Source organism: Sardina pilchardus, chromosome 21 (assembly GCF_963854185.1).
Source record: "Sardina pilchardus chromosome 21, fSarPil1.1, whole genome shotgun sequence".
NCBI classification, from domain to species: Eukaryota; Metazoa; Chordata; class Actinopteri; order Clupeiformes; family Clupeidae; genus Sardina; species Sardina pilchardus.
In genome coordinates, this window is record NC_085014.1 from 22,987,317 (window position 1) to 23,006,887 (window position 19,571).

Sequence of the window (19,571 nt, forward strand, 5' to 3'; positions counted from 1 at the left end):
TATCGCATAGCACTAGCCTGTACTTTTTGTATGATGGCATATGCAAATCTTGCAAAAATGAAAAACATGATTGTGACAAAAGATTAAAATGGCCCAGCTAGAATTCTTAAACAGATGTCATCGTCTCTTACCTCCCGAGACGTTCCCCCTCTGTGATCCGGTAACACAAGGGTATTCCCGTTACTTCCCGGAACAATCGCGGAGCCGATGCTCATTCTAGGGCCAACTAGCATGTACCGTTTGTCTCCGGATCTGTACTGGATGCTGTGGCACAATGTTCCATCGTAATTTGTGTCTTGTAAGAACTTGGAATTGTAGTCTGTGCGTTTTGAGCATTGCATGGCGATTAAAGTAATTACGCTTATTAGAAAAAGGGCTGAAACTGACACTAAGGTTATTATCAAGTAAAATGTCACATTAGTGTCATCGTCTTCTTTTACTGCGTTCTTCATATCAGACGCTGCAAACGCCTCTTTTGGCTCCACAAGCTTTATTTTCAAAGTTGCTGTTGCTGAAAGTGAAACGTTTCCATTGTCTTTGACCAGTATGACCAGTTTATGCTCAGCATCGTCTGTTTCCGTGAATGGGCGGAGAGTCCTAATTTGTCCTGTGTAGCGGTCCAATCCAAAAAGAGTGTGGTCTGTAACTTCTTGAAGAGTAAAAAGTAACCAGCCGTTGTAACCAATATCAGAGTCGTACGCTCTGACTTTAGTCACTAAGTAGCCTGCATTGACATTGCGTGGAATCTCCTCCACCCCTTCAGCGGAGCCGTTACTGCTAACTGGAGAAAGTATTACCGGTGTGTTGTCATTCTGATCTAATATGAACACGTTAACTGTCACATTACTACTAAGGGAAGGTGTTCCAGAGTCCTTGGCAATCACGTGAAATTGGAAAGTTTTCACTGTTTCAAAGTCAAAGCTTTTCAGCGCATGGATAATACCGGTATCAGAATTAATGTTCAGGAAAGATGTCATGTCAATTTGCGAACCATTGCCTCTTGCTATTTGATAAGAGATTAAAGCGTTTTCATTGTCATCTTTATCTGACGCGCTGACAGAGAATATGGATGAGCCAGGAACATTATTTTCCGCTAAATACAGATACAGTGGATTTTGGGGAAATTCTGGACTGTTGTCATTAACATCTGACAATTGTACATGAAGAGTTTTGAATGAAGAAAGAGGTGGGTGTCCTAGGTCTGTAGCTGAAACGGTAATAGCATAGTGTGACACGGCCTCTCTATCCAGATGTCCCTTTGTTACAAGTGAATACAAATTATCTTGCCCTGAATGTTTCAGTTCAAACGGTATATTATCTGATATGCGACACACTACTTTGCCATTATCGCCAGAGTCTTTATCGACAACGCTAATAAGTGAAATCACATTTCCTGGTTTGGAACTTTCAGAGACCATATTGGAGAGAGACGTTACCTCAATCTCTGGCGTGTTATCATTTACATCTTTTATTCTTATTATAACTCTGCAATCCGTAGTCATTGGAGGTGTTCCCTTGTCGGTAGCCTGGACATTTAAACGATATACCTCGTTTTCTTCAAAGTCAATCGGACCTTTTACTCTGATTTCTCCGGTGATGCTGTCTAAAGTGAATAAATCATTTACCATTGTTTTCAAAGATCTTCCCAACGTATATTCAACCTTTCCATTAATACCCTCATCAGCATCAGTTGCATTCACTACAATTACAACTGTTCCAAATGGAGCGTTTTCTTGAAGTGTTGCAGAATAAACTTCCTGACTGAATACAGGTCTGTTATCATTTGTATCGAGAACTGCTACGGTGATGTTTAAAGTTCCGGATTTTGGAGGATTCCCACCGTCTACTGCAGTCACATGCAATATGTGCTTGGCGTTTTTCTCCCTATCCAAAGTTTTTTCAAGCACTAAAAACAAAAATTTGCCTTCATCTTCATTATCTTTGAGCTGCAGCTGGAAATAATCATTATGATTTAACTTATAAAGACGAACGGAATTAATACTGGCGTCCAGGTCTCTTGCCAAAGGTAGTTCAAAGCGTGTACCAGGAAGGGTATTCTCGAATATTTCTAAATGGAGATTATGTTCAGAGAAGGACGGGGAATTGTCATTTACGTCCGTAATCTCCACTCCTATATAATGTATTTCGAGTGGATTTTCAACAACGGTTTTCAAATTCATCAGGCAAACTGCGATAGCATCACACAGCTCCTCTCTGTCAATATTCTTGTCCACATACAACGCGCCATTGTTCTGATTTACCTGAAACAGAGCAACATCGGATCCGGAGACAATACGGAATTTTCTCTCTTTCAAAGCACCAACATCAAGACCCAAATCCTTTGCGATATTCCCAACGATAGATCCTGCCCGGACATTTTCCGGAATTGAATATCTTATCTGCGCAAAAGCATGTCCCCGAAAACACAGAATCAAAGAGAGACGTAGGGCAATCCACCACCACTCCCGCCTGGGTCTTTGTCCTCCGTTTCCCATTGCGATGTAGTTGTGTCCGATTAGTATATCGAAAAAGAACGCATTTCTTGTTAGAAAGGATTATTATACCCAGACTACTAAATATGTCATTCTCTGTCAGTGAGGAAATGCTATTATGGTGCGAACACCATCGGTCCTCTCGCACGAACGTCAAGCTACTGTGTTACGTCTAATAGAATGAAAAGAGCACTCGTGTCTGTGAGAGGGCTGGGCTTATTTTGCAGCCCTTTCTCTGTATCATACTGACACCATCTGGGCCACATGAGCTATGCCAGTGTTTCATGTTACATATACATTTATAATTCACTTGCACGTTTTATGGAACAGCATGTGCGTAAAACATGCAGATACACTTATTTGACTTATTTTCATTTTGGACAAAGGCGCCAAATCCCATAGCCATAACCATAACCATTTACTGAACCAGTCTCATGGAATGACAGCATCCCAAAGTCCCGAACCCATATTCAGACAAGTGCACATCCCTTACATAAGAACATGAGCTGTATTCATTATAAAAGCAGCCGTATTTGTTTCAGCACCATGGACAGCGCACTACTCGCAAATGCATGAAACGTTTAACTACCATCTCCTAATTTGTTTTCGTATAGAGTTAAGAAAAAAAGCTCTGTGTGACTACATACACAGAGAAAAGCATATACAACAATGCTGAATAAAACTACCATCAGAGACACTAAGTTGAAAGTAACTGCATTATCACGCCATAGCACCCTTAGCGCATCAAATGACCGTAGACAAACTGTGATTGAAACAATGATTTGTAATGCTTGCAGCGCTGCTTACCTCTTCAGAAGCCCTCCTTCTTCGATCAGGTACAACCAGAGTATTCCCATTGCTGCCAGGAACTATAGTAGAACCGATACTCATTCTGGGTCCAACCAGCATGTATCTTTTATCACCAGATCTGTACTGAATGCTGTGGCACAGCGTGCCGTCGTAGTTAGGGTCTTGTAAATACTTTGATGAATAGTCCGTAGACTTTGAACATTGCATGGCAACTAGCACGATAATGCTTATAAGAAATAGCGTTGAAACCGCAGCAAGAGTTATTATTAAGTAAAATGTGACCCCGTTTTCTTCGTCATCTTTTACAACACTGTTCATATCAGAGGCTGCAAAAGCCTCTTTAGGTTCCACAACTTTGATGATCACAGTCGCAGTGGCTGAGAGAGACACGTTTCCATTGTCTTTGACAAGTACAACGAGTTTATGCTCTGATTCGTCTGTTTCTGTGAATGAGCGAAGAGTTCGTATTTGTCCAGTGTAACGATCCAGAACAAACAGCGTGTGATCGGAAACTTCGTGAAGTGAAAATAGTAGCCAACCGTTATATCCAATGTCTGCGTCGTAGGCCCGTATTTTAGTCACCACATGTCCCGCCATCGCATTTCGAGGAATTTCCTCCACACCCTCGGCGGATCCGTTAGCACTCACGGGAGATAAGATCACGGGAGCATTGTCATTATCATCCAGAACAAATACGTTCACAGTAACGTTATTGCTAAGGGCAGGGGTTCCAGAGTCCGTGGCTATCACGTGGAATTTGAATTTCTTAATAGTTTCAAAGTCAAAACTCTTCAGTGCATGGACACTTCCTGTTTCAGAGTTGATGTTAAGAAAAGAGGACTGATCATTTTGCGTTCCCTCGCCTCGGACAATGTGATAAATAATTGCTGCATTTTCATTTAAGTCTTTATCTGATGCACTAACAGATAAAATGGACGCACCAGGTGAGTTGTTTTCTCGCAAATATAACTCAAGTGGATTCTCAGCAAACTCGGGTCTGTTATCATTCACATCTGAAACTTCTATGGTCAAAGTTTCTGTTGTTGACAGAGGTGGTTGACCTAAATCTGTCGCTGTTATAGTAATATCGTAATGAGATTCAAGTTCACGATCTAGCCTCTGTTTGATTACTAAAGAGTACATATTGTTCTGTACAGATGGTTTCAGCTCAAAAGGCAGGTTTTCTGGAATATTACAGTGTACTTTTCCATTGACGCCAGAGTCTTTGTCTGTTACACTAATGAGAGAAATGACAGTCCCGGGTTTCGAATCTTCCGACACTAAGTTAGAGAGTGATGTCACCTCTATTTCCGGTTTATTATCGTTCAAGTCTACAACTGTGACGATAACCTTGCAGTCGCTATCCAGAGAGGGTTGGCCTTTATCAGATGCCCTAATACTTAGTCTGTACATTGCATTCTCTTCGAAGTCTACTTTACCTGTAACTCGTATTTCGCCTGTAAGTTTGTCTAGTTGAAACATATCTTGTATTTTATGTTTTACCACTCTGCCAAAGCTATATTCCACCTGTCCGTTTACACCATCGTCTAAATCGGTTGCATTGACAATAGTGACAATAGTTCCATTAGGGACATTCTCTTCTAGCGTGACTGAATGTGTCTCTTGGCTACAAACTGGGCGATTATCATTTGTATCTAAAACAGTAACAGTAATATTAAGAGTGCCAGATTTAGGTGGATTTCCACCGTCTAGCGCAGTCAATAACAATATGTGTTTGTCACTTTTCTCCCTGTCCAGAGGTTTTTTTAATACCAAATGTGGACTCTTATCCCCGTAACCACTGTCACTTAGTTCTAAATCAAAATAGTCATTTGGATCTAATTTATAGTAACGCACCGAATTGATACCTACATCAAGATCCCGAGCTGTTTGTAGTTCAAAGCGTCTCCCTGTCATCGTGTTTTCTGCCATCTCTAAAAATTGCTCTTTTTCGTGGAAAGATGGGAAATTATCGTTCACATCTGTAATTTCAACTGCCACATAATGTATCTCTAGAGGGTTTTCTACTACTATTTTCAGGTTTATGGAACAAGCGCCACTGTCATCACATAATTCCTCTCGGTCGACAGTATTATCCACGTATAACACGCCAGTGTTCTGATTTACCTGGAAAAGAGCGTCCTTGGAGCCAGAGACGATACGAAATCGCCTGTTCACCAAAGAACTGATATCCAAACCCAAATCCTTAGCAATGTTGCCCACAACCGAGCCCGCTTTCGCTTCCTCTTGAATCGAGTATTTGATCTGTGCCGATACACGGTCCCTGAAACAGAGCAGCAACGAGAAATGCAACGCCATCCACCAGTAGTCCCATCTGCGCCTTTGTCCTCCCGTCTCCATCGCCAAGAGAAAAACCGAGCCTTTTGCAAACGGAATTTACGAACTAATTCACAAAGAACATGAAAACAAATGTTGCTAATTCTTATCTACGTTGCTCAATAGTGTTTCCCTTCCTCATGTCACTGTTTCCACGGTTCCCCCCAGCCACACAATCCGCTCGTGTCCATCGTTTTGTGTCGAACGAAATACCCTGTACTGTATGCAATAGAAGGGGCAGGGCCAAACATTGAAGCCAAATCTTCCATGGTGTAATACTGACACCGTGAGGTCAGGTCAGGTTGTGTGCACAACGCTGATGCGAGAGATGGTTTGATTACAAAATATATTTAGGGGAGAAGTAAATCCCGAGGCATCGTCATTTGTATGAAGTCGTTACATGGTAATAGACTTGCATAATGCATAATGATGAAATGAATCTACTAAATGCTGTTGTCGCATTCGTGTGACCTTCAGCCTCTCCTCACCATGAACTCTCTGAACTTTGCCCCCTCTCCTGGTCAAGGTAACTTCAGCAGGCTTAAGTTGTAAAACAGACTAAGAAACAAGCAATCAGATGTGAACCGATGGCGCACGGCCATACTCTTTTCTAAATCATTCGGTTTTCATTTAATAATCAAGTGTGAGTGGACAAAACTAATTTCCTTGATGTTTTAATATCGCTGACCTTCTCAGGAAGATAATTTTGGACATTAAACAGAACTCCGACATGCATGCGTGCAATTCCATCATGACATTTTAATTATCTGTTAAATCTTACCTCTTCTGAAAGCGTTCTTCTGCGATCGGGAACGACCAAAGTATTCCCGTTACTCCCTGGTACTATAGTAGATCCAATACTCATTCTGGGCCCAACCAACATGTACCGTTTATCTCCAGATCTGTACTGAATGCTGTGGCACAGGGTCCCGTCATAGTTTGCGTCTTGTAAATATTTTGAGGAATAGTCTGTCGGCTTTGAGCACTGCATGGCTATGAGCACTATTATACTGATGAGGAAAAGCGCAGAGACTGACCCTAAGGTAATCATTAAATAAAAAGTCACGTTGCTTTCATCCTCGTCATCCACTGCGTTTTTAACATCCGATGCTGCAAAAGCCTCTTTAGGCTCCACGACATTAACGATCACAGTGGCTGTGGCGGACAGTGAAACATTCCCGTTGTCTTTTACTAGAATAACAAGTTTATGTTGTGGGTCATCCGACTCCATAAATAGCCGAAGGGTCCGAATCTGTCCAGTATAGCGGTCCAAACCAAACAGAGTATGATCTGTCACTTCTTGAACTGAAAACAGTAGCCAGCCGTTGTATCCGATATCTGAGTCATAAGCGCGAATTTTAGTCACCACATGTCCAGAGTTCACATTGCGCGGTATTTCCTCAACCCCCTCAGCTGACCCGTTCGCGCTGACTGGAGACAGGATCACAGGTGCGTTGTCGTTCTGATCTAGAATATAAACGTTGACAGTGACATTGCTGCTTAGCGATGGAGCGCCAGAATCCGTGGCGACTACTCGGAACTGGAATGTTTTCACTGTTTCGAAATCGAAACTTTTCAGTGCATGAATATGTCCATTTTCTGAATTAATATTCAGGAAAGATGTCATATCAGTCTGTGTCCCGTTGCCCCGAACAATTTGGTATGTTATGGCAGAGTTTTCATTTAGATCTTTGTCAGTGGCGCTCACAGAAAATATTGAGGCACCTGGTGCGTTGTTTTCCATTAGGTAAAGTTCTAGAGGATTCTGAGAAAATTCTGGGTAGTTATCATTTACATCTGAAATCTCCACAGTTAGTGATTTTAACGTGGACAGTGGCGGCTGACCAGCATCAGTGGCTGTTATTGTTATTTCATATGACGACATGTGTTCTCTGTCTAGTGTACTTTTGGTCACTAAAGAATACATGTTGTCTTTAAAGGACGGTTTTAACTCAAAAGGCAAGCCATCGGACAGACTGCACCTAACTTTACCATTTTCTGCAGAGTCTTTGTCCGAGACACTTATGAGAAATATAACAGTGCCTGGTTTGGAATCTTCAGGAACTACGTTAGACAGCGATGTTACATCTATCACTGGTTTATTGTCATTAACGTCAGTCACTTTTATAACAACCTTGCAGTTAGTTGTTTTAGGGGGCTGTCCTTTATCGGATGCTATAACATCAGCCCTGTATATTTCCGTGTCCTCGTAATCCACACTACCCTTGATGGTGATTTCACCTGTTTCTTTATCTAATTCAAATGTGTCGTAGACTTTTCTTTTGAGACTTTTTACAAAAGAATATACAACCTCACCATTCAGACCTTCATCCATATCTGTCGCGTTGACTTTAAGTACTAGAGAGTTAACTGCAATATTTTCTGGTATGGTTACAGAATATGCGTCTTTATCGAATACAGGTCTGTTATCGTTGTTATCTAACACTACTATAGTTATGTTCATGCTACCTGATCTTGGTGGATTCCCTCCGTCTATTGCAGTTAATATTAAATTATGTTTGGATTGCTGCTCTCTGTCCAGGGCAGTTCTCAACTTTAAGAAGGGCATTTTCGCATCGTCTCCGTTGTCCCTTATCTCAAGTTGAAAGTAATTAGTTTGGCTCAGTTTATATAAACGGATGGAATTTTGTCCATGATCAGGATCCCGTGCCGGATGCAACTGAAAATCCTCGTCCGGAGCTGTCGATTCAGCTATCTCAAAATGCTGCTCTGACTCCGGGAACATAGGGGAGTGATCATTTACATCGGTTACCTCCACCTCTACATAATGAATTTCCAGAGGATTTTCAACAACTATTTTCAGATTAACGACACAGCTCACACTGCCGTCACACAGCTCTTCTCTGTCGATTTGCCTAAGCACATATAACGCTCCATTGTTGTGATTTACCTGGAAACGAGCGTCCTCTGATCCAGAAACTATACGGAACTGTCTCTCTGCCAATGTACTAACGTCGAGGCCCAAATCTTTAGCGACATTTCCAACAACGAAGCCGTCTTTTACTTCCTCTGGAATAGCGTACCTGATCTGTGCCAATGCATACTGCCAGAAGCACAGCAACAATAAAAGCCGCAAAGCAACGCACCAGTGTAGCCAACTGCGCCTTTGTCCTCGGTATTCCATCGTCAATGAAATGCAATATTCCAAATAGCAGCGTGAATCAGATGCAGATCTTCACAAATAATCAAACTCCAGCTTAAAGATCATTTCATATTAGTTTCCCATGCCATGGTGATTTCAAAAAAGCCGTCGCAGCCTGCACATCCCTTCCGGAACGACATACCCAGTTATGCCTATACCAGACCGAAACAATGCAACATCCTCATTGCAAAGGAAGGGGAAGGGCTTCTACACTAAACCATTTCTTTGTATAATGCTGACACCGTCTGGCGCAGACGATCAATTGGACTGACCACATTTCAGACGCTTTCACTTCCAAAAGCCTTACAGTATTCTATGTGTGACTTAAATAACTTATCTAACCTTTTCTGACTTTTATATTCACATAAATGACTCGGCTATCTTATAGACTGCTTTCATTCCACTTCAGCATTTCTATTCACAAAAGCCAGGCAACAGCAGTAATAATATTCAAGCGTACAGTGTTTCAGCACCACGGACAGTTCCATAACTGCAGACTGAGATTAGAAGGTTTTTCCCCTACAATGTGGACATTCTGGGTTCAGAAACCTGGCAAAGTCCTGCCAAATATTGGAGAAAATATTTGAGAAAATATTTGGCTTATTATTAAAAGAATATAGGGCAGGTATTTTACTTTCTGGAACCGGGATATCTGTCTCGGGATGTTTATCACTTGTAATCTGCATAGTCCATGGTGGAATCACACCACCAATATTCATAGTAACAACAGAATATATTTTTGACATGACACAAAATAATGTGAAATGGACCAGCTCTTACCTCTCCAGATGCTCTACTCCTGCGATCAGGTACAACCAGAGTATTTCCATTGCTGCCAGGAACTATAGTAGAACCGATACTCATTCTGGGCCCAACCAGCATGTATCTTTTATCACCAGATCTGTACTGGATGCTGTGGCACAGAGTTCCATCATAGTTCGTGTCTTGTAAATATTTGGAGGAATAGTCTGTAGTTTTGGAACACTGCATCGCTATCAGTATGACTATGCTGATTATGAAAAGCACTGAAACAGATCCTAGAGTGATGGTCAAGTAAAATGTAACGTTGTCTTCTTCGTCTGTAACAACACTTGTCAAATCAGACGCTGCAAAGGCTTCTTTAGGCTCCACGACTTTAATGACGACTGTGGCAGTAGCAGAAAGAGAAACGTTTCCGTTGTCTTTTACAATGATAACTAATTTGTGCTCGGCCTCATCTGTTTCTGTGAATACACGAAGAGTCCTTATCTGTCCCGTATAACGATCCAAACCGAATAAAGTATGATCCGTAACTTCATGGAGAGAAAATAATAACCAGCCGTTGTATCCAGTATCCGCGTCATATGCCCTGACTTTGGTAACTAAATGTCCTGCGTTCACATTACGCGGAATCTCCTCCACACCTTCAGCTGATCCGTTAGCACTGACTGGGGACAAGATAACGGGAGGATTGTCGTTCTGATCCAGAATAAACACGTTTACTGTGGCGTTGCAGGTGAGGGGCGGCGTGCCAGAGTCTGTGGCCAGCACTTGAAATTTAAACTTTTTCATTGTTTCATAGTCGAAACTTTTGAGTGCATGTATGTGGCCGTTATCAGGGTTGATATTGAGAAAAGAAGCCATGTCGGTCTGTGCTCCATCTCCTCTTAGAATGTGATACTTAATTTCTGCATTTTCATTTAGATCTTTATCAAATGCGCTTACTGAAAATATAGATGCACCTGCTGCATTATTTTCGACTAAATACAACTCAAAGGGATTTTGAGGAAATGTTGGACTGTTATCATTTACATCTGATATGCCAAAGCTTAAGGTTTTAATTGCAGACAGAGGTGGCTGGCCAAAGTCAGTTGCTGTTATTGTGATGTCGTAATGGGATTGGCTTTCCCGATCTAAACGTGCCTTTGTCACAAGTGAATACATGTTATCTTGGATTGAGGGTTTCAACTCGAACGGTACATTCTCTGATATTGTACACTGCACTTTGCCGTTTAGACCGGAATCTGCATCGGTCACACTAATGAGGGATATGACTGTGCCAGGTTTGCTGTCCTCAGAAACCACGTTGGACAAAGATGTGAGCTCAATTTCTGGCGTGTTGTCGTTAGCATCCTGAATCTTTATAATGACCCTGCAGTCAGTGGACATAGGCGGCTGTCCACTATCGGATGCCTGCACATCCAACTTGTAAACTGCAGCTTTCTCAAAATCTATCTCCCCTTTAACCACAATATCCCCAGTTTTGCTATCGAGACTAAATATGTCTAAGATTCTAGAGTTAACATCACTCCCAAACGTGTACATCACATCCCCATTTGGGCCTTCATCTAAATCAGAAGCATGTACCCGCACTGCAGTTGTCCCCACCTTTACGTTTTCATCTAATGTTGCAGAGTATACATCCTTGCTAAAAACAGGTCTGTTGTCATTGCTGTCAAGAACAAAAACTGTAATGTTCAGTTTTCCTGATCTGGGTGGACTGCCTCCGTCGGTGGCGGTCAGAATTAAATGATGCTGAGCTTTGCGCTCCCTATCGAGTGGTTTCTGGAGTACTAAGAAAGGGAGTTTGTCCTCCCCTCTATCTCTTATTTCTAAATCAAAATGCTCGTTTTGACTTAATTTATACAGGCGAACACCATTTGCTCCTAAATCAGGATCATGCGCTGATTGGAGTTGGAAGCGAGCACCAGGAAGTGTTGCTTCTGCAATTTCAATCCGTTTCTCTTTATCAGTGAAAGTGGGAGGATGGTCGTTTATATCAGTTATTTCTATGCCAACGTAATGTATCTCTAAAGGGTTTTCCACAGCTATTTTCAAATTCACTATGCATGCGTCATTGCCATCACATAACATCTCCCTGTCGATTTTCTTTTCAACATACAGCACGCCATTGTTCTGATTAACCTGGAAAAGAGCGTCCTTAGATCCAGAAACGACTCGAAATCGTCGCTCGACTAGAGTACTCACATCTAGACCTAAATCCTTAGCAATGTTTCCAACAATAGTTCCCTCCTTTGCCTCCTCTTGAACGGAATACCTTATTTGTGCAGAAACCCGCTCTCCGAAACACAGCAGCAGCGAGACACATAAAGCAATCCTCCACAACTGCCCGCTGTGTCTTTGTCCGGCGTCTGTCATCGCGGAAAATCCTCGTTGAATTCCCAGTTAAATTCCACTTAGTGATTCATAAATAGTGCGAAATGTGTCCAGTTGGTACAAAAAATGACATTTTATAACAAAACACAGTAAACCACTTCAGCATTATCGCCAGCAACTCCGACCCATAGCGCTCTCTCGGTAAGAATGAGACAGCCCTCACACAGAGCAATATAAAGGGCAGGGCCAGTCCTTCGCAAGCCAACACTGACACCATGTGGATGTTACTCAGCCAAAGTTGCGCTGCAAAAGTCTTCATAAATCATTTGTAAAGCTCATTTGGCGGGAGACGCCCGTCATCACATCGAAACATCGCTTTTATTTAACACATGTCTTTTCACATTGATTATGTAGCTAGACCAAGCTTTAAATTAAATGTACATCACATAAATGTTTTCGCTTACCTCTCCAGATGCTCTACTCCTGCGATCAGGTACAACCAGAGTATTCCCATTGCTGCCAGGAACTATAGTGGAGCCGATACTCATTCTGGGCCCAACCAGCATGTATCTTTTATCACCAGATCTGTACTGGATGCTGTGGCACAGAGTTCCATCATAGTTCGTGTCTTGTAAATACTTTGATGAATAATCTGATGTTTTGGAACATTGCATGGCAATCAAAACGGCGATGCTAACCACAAAAAGTACGGAAACCGCTCCCAAAGTTATCATCAGGTAAAAAGCAACGCTACTGTCGTCCTCTGCGTTCTGATCACTTTGAACATCCGAGGCTGCGAATGCCTCCATGGGTTCCACTGCTTTGATGATCACAGTTGCTGTGGCTGATAATGAAACGTTGCCATTGTCTTTGACAACTAAAATCAGTTTGTTCTGAGCTTCGTCAGTTTCGGCAAATGACCGAAGCATTCTTATCTGTCCAGTGTAACGGTCCAACCCAAAGAGAGTATGATCAGCAACTTCGTGTATAGAAAACAGCAGCCACCCGTTGTACCCAATATCTGCGTCGTACGCCCTCACTTTAGTGACCAAATACCCTGGGTTGACATTGCGCGGAATCTCCTCAATGCCCTCAGCTGAGCCGTTTGCGCTTACTGGAGATAAGATGACGGGAGAGTTATCATTCTGATCCAGAATGAATACTTTTACAGTTACATTACTACTTAAAGGTGGGATCCCAGAGTCCTTTGCTATTACGTCGAATTGGAAAGCTTTTACAGTTTCAAAGTCAAAACTTTTAAGCGCACTGATTTTCCCATTTTCTGAGTTGATATTGAGAAATGATGCCATTTCGCTATGAGCCCCGCGAGAAATCTGATAAGAAATAGCCGCATTTTCATTTAAGTCTTTGTCAGTCGCACTGACGGAGAAGATAAACGCACCTGGAACGTTGTTTTCAAACATGTAAAGCTCAAGTGGATTCTGGGGAAACTCTGGGCTGTTGTCATTCACGTCCGATATCTGGATGCTCAACGTTTTGAATGTTGAAAGTGGTGGCTGGCCAAAGTCGAACGCTGTTATTGTGATGTCATAATAAAACACAAGCTCTCTATCAAGCTTCTGTTTCGTAACAAGGGAAAACATATTATCTTGAATCGATGGTTTCAGCTCAAATGGCACATCACCAGACAGACTACATAACACTTTACCGTTAATGCCCGAGTCTTTATCTATTATGCTAATAAGTGAAATAACTGTACCAAGTTTTGCATCTTCAGATACTTCGGTGAAAAGAGATGTTACTTCGATTTCAGGTGTATTATCGTTAACATCTAATATTTTAATGATAACTCCACATTCGACATTCAAAGGCGGCTGGCCATTGTCAATGGCCTGAATATCTAGTTTATACAGGTCAGTAATTTCAAAATCAATTGCACCTTTTACTCTTATCTCACCGGTAATGCTGTCTAAATCAAATATATCGTACAAATTTGGATCGAGATCTGTGCCCATCGCATACTCTAGTGCGCCATTTGCGCCCTCGTCATTATCTGTCGCCTGAACTCTTAATATAACTGTTCCCAATTCCACATTCTCTGGTATGGTGACTGTATAAAGTTCTTGACTGCATACGGGTGGATTGTCATTTGTGTCAAGAACAGTTATTGTTACATTTAGAATCCCTGATCTAGGGGGAGTCCCCCCATCATACGCCGTTAAAGACAGACTGTGTTCGGCTTTAGTTTCTCTGTCGAGGTGTTTTAGTAAAACTAAATATGGAAATTTATCTTTTCCCCTCTCTCGAACTTGTAGCTCAAAATGCTCGTTTTGACTTAATTTATATGACTGCACCGTATTTATTCCGATGTCTGGGTCGCGTGCTGCTTGCAGCTGAAACCGAGCTCCTGGCAGTCTGTTCTCAGCTATCTCGAGTCGTTTCTCCTTCTCGGGGAAGCTGGGAGAATGGTCGTTTACATCCGTGATTTCAACTGCAACATAATGTATCTCTAAAGGGTTTTCAACGACAATTTTGAGATTTATCAAACAAACACCGGAGCCATCGCAGATGTCTTCTCTATCAATATTCGTGTTGACATACAAGTCGCCATTGTTCTGATTTACCTGGAATAGGGAGTCCTTAGTACCAGAAACGATACGCAGTTTCCTCTCCACCAAAGCACGGATGTCTAAACCCAGATCCTTTGCTATATGTCCAACGACAGATCCCTCTTTCCTCTCCTCTGGAATAGAGTATCGTATTTGAGCTGAAACCAGCTCCCCGATGCATAACAGGAAAGAAAGATGCACCATCCACGAACACTCCCGTAGCAGCCTTTGTCCTCCGTCTCCCATCGCGAGACACCCCAAATTACTCTCCGTACAAATATAAACTCCAAAAAGCAAATACTATTCAAGTCATTATCGTATCTAATTGAATGTAGAACAAGACATTGTCTCGAAAGATCTACTCCGCGTACGCGTCCTCCGTGTTATAAGGTATCAGATGCAAATCGCACCCCACACTGTGCGAAGGAGGGCAAGGCTTGTGCTTGTCATGTGCCGCGGTGGTTTCCTTATGTTCTAGTGACACCACATGGTCTGACTCTGAGATGTTATTTTTACACAGTGCCATATCATAGTTTGTTTTCATGACAAGTCGTAACAACATGATGTGTCTGTCAAGATGATACATTTCTTCAGCTTCGTCTTTGACATAAAACGTGTAATGATATTTTTAGATGTTTTAACATCAACTGTCAATTTAGCGTCCACGTGAAAGTATTGTTTCCGTGAACAGGGTAACCATAGATAAACTATAAAGGGTGCCACATTTCAGCACCACGGAGAGCTCCACGCCTCTCTCGTGACCGTTTCACATGCACGCAACTGGAGGACACCAAGTGCACAACTAGCAGTGATTTCTTCCCCTCGACATGAGTACACCAGTTTAAATGACAAGCAAAATCGACTACATTTTAATATTTTGATTGTGTTCTTGTTTGTTTTAGTCATTTGAATGGGGGGAAACAATATGCGTGAAATGTATGAATTGACATAAGTCCAGCTCTTACCTCTTCAGAAGCTCGTCTCCTTCGATCTGGTATGACAAGTGTATTCCGATTGCTGCCAGGAACTATAGTAGATCCAATACTCATCCTGGGTCCGACCAGCATGTATCTTTTATCACCAGATCTGTACTGGATGCTGTGGCACAGAGTTCCATCATAGTTTGTATCTTGTAAATACTTTGAGGAATAGTCAGTGGGTTTTGAGCACTGCATAACCATCAGTACGATAATACTAATGAGAAAAAGAACAGAAACTGATGCTAAAGTTATGATTAAATAGAAAGTCATGTTGTTTTCTTCGTCGTTGTTTGTCGCGCTTTTAACATCGGATGCTGCAAAAGCCTCTTTGGGCTCTACCAAGTTAACAATCACAGTTGCTGTAGCTGAGAGTGAAATGTTCCCATTGTCTTTTACTATTATAACGAGTTTGTGCCGAGCATCGTCAGTCTCTGTGAATGGACGCAGAGTTCGTATCTGTCCTGTATAGCGGTCCAAGCCAAAGAGAGTGTGGTCACTAACTTCCAAAAGTGAAAAGAGTAACCAGCCGTTGTATCCTACATCAGCATCATAGGCCCTAACTTTAGACACTAGATGTCCTGCGTTCACGTTGCGGGGTATTTCTTCCACTCCCTCGGCGGAACCGTTTGCGCTTACCGGGGAGAGAATCGCAGGCAAGTTGTCGTTCTGGTCCAAAATAAAAACATTTACAGTCACGTTGCTGCTCAGAGGTGGAGTGCCTGCGTCTTTGGCAATGACGTGAAACTGGAATATTTTAACTGTCTCAAAATCAAAGCTTTTCAATGCATAGATAGTTCCATTGTCTTCATTGATATTTAGGAAAGATGTCACACCGTGTGCTGGGCTTTTTCTATCCAGTGAATATGACACACGAGCATTATCTCCGTCATCTCTGTCATTTGCACGGACGGTGAAAATAGACATGCCTGGTTTATTATTCTCAGGCAAGTAAAATGTGTACGGGCTTTGACTGAATAAAGGACTGTTGTCGTTCACATCCTCTATGTCAACTTGAATGGTCTTAGTGGTGACTAAAGGGGGTGTTCCTAAATCCTTGGCTGATATTTCAATGCTATATGTTGCCTTTGATTCTTTGTCTAGGTGCTCTTTAGTTATAAGGGAGTAGAAATGGCCATCTGAGGACTGCTTCAGATCGAATGGTACGTCTAGAGGTACGGAACAAACTACCTGGCCATTCATGCCAGAGTCTAGATCTGTTACTCCTATCAGTCCAACTACCGTACCTGGTGGCGCGTCCTCTGGTATACGGCTTGAGAGAGAGGTGACATCGATCTCTGGTTGGTTATCGTTCACATCCTCCACTTTAACTACGACATTACAGTGTGTGGATAGTGGCCAAGCTCCTTTGTCCGAAGCCAGTATTTTAAGATCATACACTTGTTTCTCTTCAAAATCGAGACCGCTTTTTATTCGCAATTCACCAGTTTTATTGTCCAGACTAAAGAGGTCAGACGCGCCATTCCTAAATTTGCTTCGTAATGAAAACGATATTTCGCCGTTGACCCCCGCGTCTGCATCAGAAGCGTCAACTCGCACTAGAAATGTGCCCTCTGGTGCATTCTCTTTGACGCTGACTATGTATTTAGATTTATTACATACAGGTGTGTTGTCATTAACGTCTAATACAATAATACTGATATTTAGAGTTCCCGACTTTTGGGGTTTACCACCATCTAAGGCTGTCAGTAATAAATGTATGCTTCCTGTGTGCTCTCTATCGAGTTGTTTTTGTAAGATTAAAAAGGGAGTTTTGCCTTCTTCTCCGAACTCATCTGTTTCTAAACGAAAATACTGGTTTTGGCTGAGTTTGTAAGACTGCAGTTCGTTTATACCTATGTCAGGATCGTGTGCCCCCTCCAGCTGGAATCGTGTCCCAGTTGTAACAGATTCCAGTATTTCTAAATGATAATTTTCCTCTGTAAAAGACGGGGGGTTGTCATTCACGTCCGTTATTTCCACATTAATCTGATGCATCTCTAATGGGTTCTCGATTACAGCTTTGAGAGTAACTAAACACGGGCTCGTTTTGACACATAACTCCTCTCTGTCTATCCTGTCACTGACGAACAAAGCACCGTCTCTCTGGTTTACCTGAAACAGCTCCTGTTTGGTCCCTGTCACTATGCGTAGGTTGCGACCAGGTAATGTTGCGGAGTCAAATCCCAGATCCTTAGCAATATTCCCAACCGTAGTTCCGACCTTTAATTCCTCATGGATGGTGTAGCGTATCTGCGCCGCGATTCCTCTCCAGAGAAAGAACAAACAGGCGAAATGAAGGGTACTTCCGAGTAATCTCTTTCGAACACTATCCCTCGCCATGCTGATAATTTCATTGACAAATATTAACCACACTACCGCTCGACTGGTCACATTCTATGTGATGGTAATAATAGCAGGTGCTGCCTTCACTGTGGGTCCCTTCTCTGTCTCGTCTTTTTTGTCTGCGAAGCTGCATCTGGGATGGAGGCTGGATTGTTACGCCCCAATGAAAAGCGTTGATGATCCAACAGTGCCCCGTAGCGGGAAGGATGATGAGAATAAGAAATCATAATTTATTACTCAGACAACACATATGTGGTCGCAGTTTTTCTACTTTGATTAAATTATCAAATTTATTCAAAGAGGCATTTTTGTGTGATTTTGATGATACAAATACTTGCAAAGCACGACCATCTATGTTCCATTTTGCATTACAATAACACTGTGGGCAAATATGCATTTCTGTAGCCTATGTTGTTATTTCACATTTTAGATAATATTGTGTTAGGCTACAGTGTAGGTGAAGTGTGCTTGCATGTAGTATTAGAAGAATTGTGCACATATTAGTGTGTAATTGATTGTAACGTTAAGCTCATTCGACAACGCTTGTGGAGAAGTCCAGCATAGTGCATCTCATTCAGCCAGATCTGCGCAGCGCTGCATGCAGAGAACGTGATTGGCTTTCCCAGCTTTAGAGCACACCGCTATGTAATATTGGTGAACAGCGACGCTGTGTGGCGACAACGAGCAAACCACGTGACCCATCTCTTTTTTTTGCCGTCACTCTGCCACATTGCAGTGAGCATGCGGGCATTTCAGCTTTGCAGCCCACCGCACATGTCATGTCCTAGTAGTGCCTTTCATACCGGCAGGCTGAGCTATAGGCTATATGCAGCCTGAGTCTAAGTGAGGAACATTCACTACAATAACTGCCGGTTTGGTTTTCATTAGGGCTATTTATTGGAGCATGTTTTCGCTCTCACACAAAGAGAGTACCGCTGTATTACAGTATCTATGCGTAGGGCATAACGTGTAAACAATTGAGATCGCTTAGATATTATTTGCAGATATTTGTTAAGCGATTATCCGTTGTCATATCCTTGAGCCTCGATGAAAATGAAGGAATATGCGGCTCTTGTATACAGTCCAAAAATGTGTTGTTAATTTATGTCACACGAGGACAATAGTGTGTCTGTGGCGTGGTGTAGTGTAACATGAGCATGGGCGCATGTCAGAATATCAAATTACAGGCTGCTGGAGAGCACAGTCTCCCCCCTCTCCCGGCGAGCACTGTGTTGCCATGGCAACGGACCTTGCACGAGGCAGGTCGGTGTCCGCGGTGCTGAGGCAAGGCGCTGGATAAGGAGAGAGGAGGGTGGGGGAGGGTGGCAAAGCCATATTTCCCTAAAATGAATTACTGGCGAATCTGATGTATTAAACGAATTGTGTTTTAGATTTAGGTTTAGGTGAGATGACACTGTAGAATCTGTATTGTAGCCCCCCCATACACCCCTCCCCCTAGCCCCACCCATAATCAGTCAGTATTGTCAAGGGAGACTGCTGTCGCCTAGTAACATGCTGTCTCCTCTCCACTGTTCTGCTCAGCATCATCTGTGTGTGTGTGTGTGTGTGTGTGTGTGTGTGTGTGTGTGTGTGTGTGTGTGTGTGTGTGTGTGTGTGTGTTTGTGTGTGTGTGTGTGTGTGTGTGTGTGTGAATGAGAAACAGAAACAGGGTGTGTCTGGTTTGGGGGGCTTGGATGCACAATGATGTGGGTGGGGGCTGGGAGTGGATGGATGGGGACGGATGCAAATGCAGCAGTGACTTTGAGTGTGAGTGTGTGAG

At 42.5% G+C, this 19,571-nt stretch overlaps 6 protein-coding genes across 6 annotated transcripts in view; all 6 read right to left on the minus strand.

Annotated features, from left to right (window-relative positions):
- Positions 1–8,784, minus strand: part of LOC134069103 (protocadherin alpha-C2-like) — a 166,464-nt gene extending 157,680 nt beyond the window's left edge. The window contains exon 1 of the mRNA XM_062524963.1: positions 6,421–8,784. Coding sequence (XP_062380947.1) covers positions 6,421–8,784 — 2,364 coding nt within the window. The remainder of the gene's footprint in view (positions 1–6,420) is intronic.
- On the minus strand, positions 84–2,495 carry LOC134069425 (protocadherin gamma-A11-like). Its single transcript, XM_062525390.1, has one exon. The coding sequence runs from the start codon at positions 2,493–2,495 to the stop codon at positions 84–86; it is 2,412 nt and encodes an 803-aa protein (XP_062381374.1).
- On the minus strand, positions 2,659–5,663 carry LOC134069426 (protocadherin alpha-8-like). The gene is made up of 2 exons (XM_062525391.1): positions 3,300–5,663; positions 2,659–2,664 (listed from the first exon to the last, which is right to left on the minus strand). Exons 1-2 carry the CDS (start codon positions 5,661–5,663, stop codon positions 2,659–2,661), a joined length of 2,370 nt encoding a protein of 789 aa, XP_062381375.1.
- A 521-nt stretch (positions 8,785–9,305) lies between the features above and the next one.
- On the minus strand, positions 9,306–11,940 carry LOC134069427 (protocadherin alpha-8-like). The gene is made up of 2 exons (XM_062525393.1): positions 9,583–11,940; positions 9,306–9,362 (listed from the first exon to the last, which is right to left on the minus strand). Exons 1-2 carry the CDS (start codon positions 11,938–11,940, stop codon positions 9,306–9,308), a joined length of 2,415 nt encoding a protein of 804 aa, XP_062381377.1.
- Positions 11,941–12,329: 389 nt separating this feature from the next.
- Positions 12,330–14,672, minus strand: LOC134069428 (protocadherin alpha-8-like). Its single transcript, XM_062525394.1, has one exon. It carries the CDS (start codon positions 14,670–14,672, stop codon positions 12,330–12,332), a length of 2,343 nt encoding a protein of 780 aa, XP_062381378.1.
- A 154-nt stretch (positions 14,673–14,826) lies between these two features.
- LOC134069429 (protocadherin alpha-11-like) lies at positions 14,827–17,788 on the minus strand. The gene is made up of 2 exons (XM_062525395.1): positions 15,434–17,788; positions 14,827–14,844 (listed from the first exon to the last, which is right to left on the minus strand). Exons 1-2 carry the CDS (start codon positions 17,786–17,788, stop codon positions 14,827–14,829), a joined length of 2,373 nt encoding a protein of 790 aa, XP_062381379.1.
- Positions 17,789–19,571: the final 1,783 nt, after the last annotated feature.

Bases quoted from the DNA above. Each gene is read 5' to 3' on its own strand.
- LOC134069425 (XM_062525390.1), bottom strand. From the start codon at position 2,495: ATGGGAAACGGAGGACAAAGACCCAGGCGGGAGTGGTGGTGGATTGCC.
- LOC134069426 (XM_062525391.1), bottom strand. From the start codon at position 5,663: ATGGAGACGGGAGGACAAAGGCGCAGATGGGACTACTGGTGGATGGCG.
- LOC134069427 (XM_062525393.1), bottom strand. From the start codon at position 11,940: ATGACAGACGCCGGACAAAGACACAGCGGGCAGTTGTGGAGGATTGCT. The intron at 9,363-9,582 runs GTAAGAGCTGGT...AATATTTGGCAG, and splicing joins GGAGTAGAGCATCTGGAGAG to GACTTTGCCAGGTTTCTGAA.
- LOC134069428 (XM_062525394.1), bottom strand. From the start codon at position 14,672: ATGGTGCATCTTTCTTTCCTGTTATGCATCGGGGAGCTGGTTTCAGCT.
- LOC134069429 (XM_062525395.1), bottom strand. From the start codon at position 17,788: ATGGCGAGGGATAGTGTTCGAAAGAGATTACTCGGAAGTACCCTTCAT.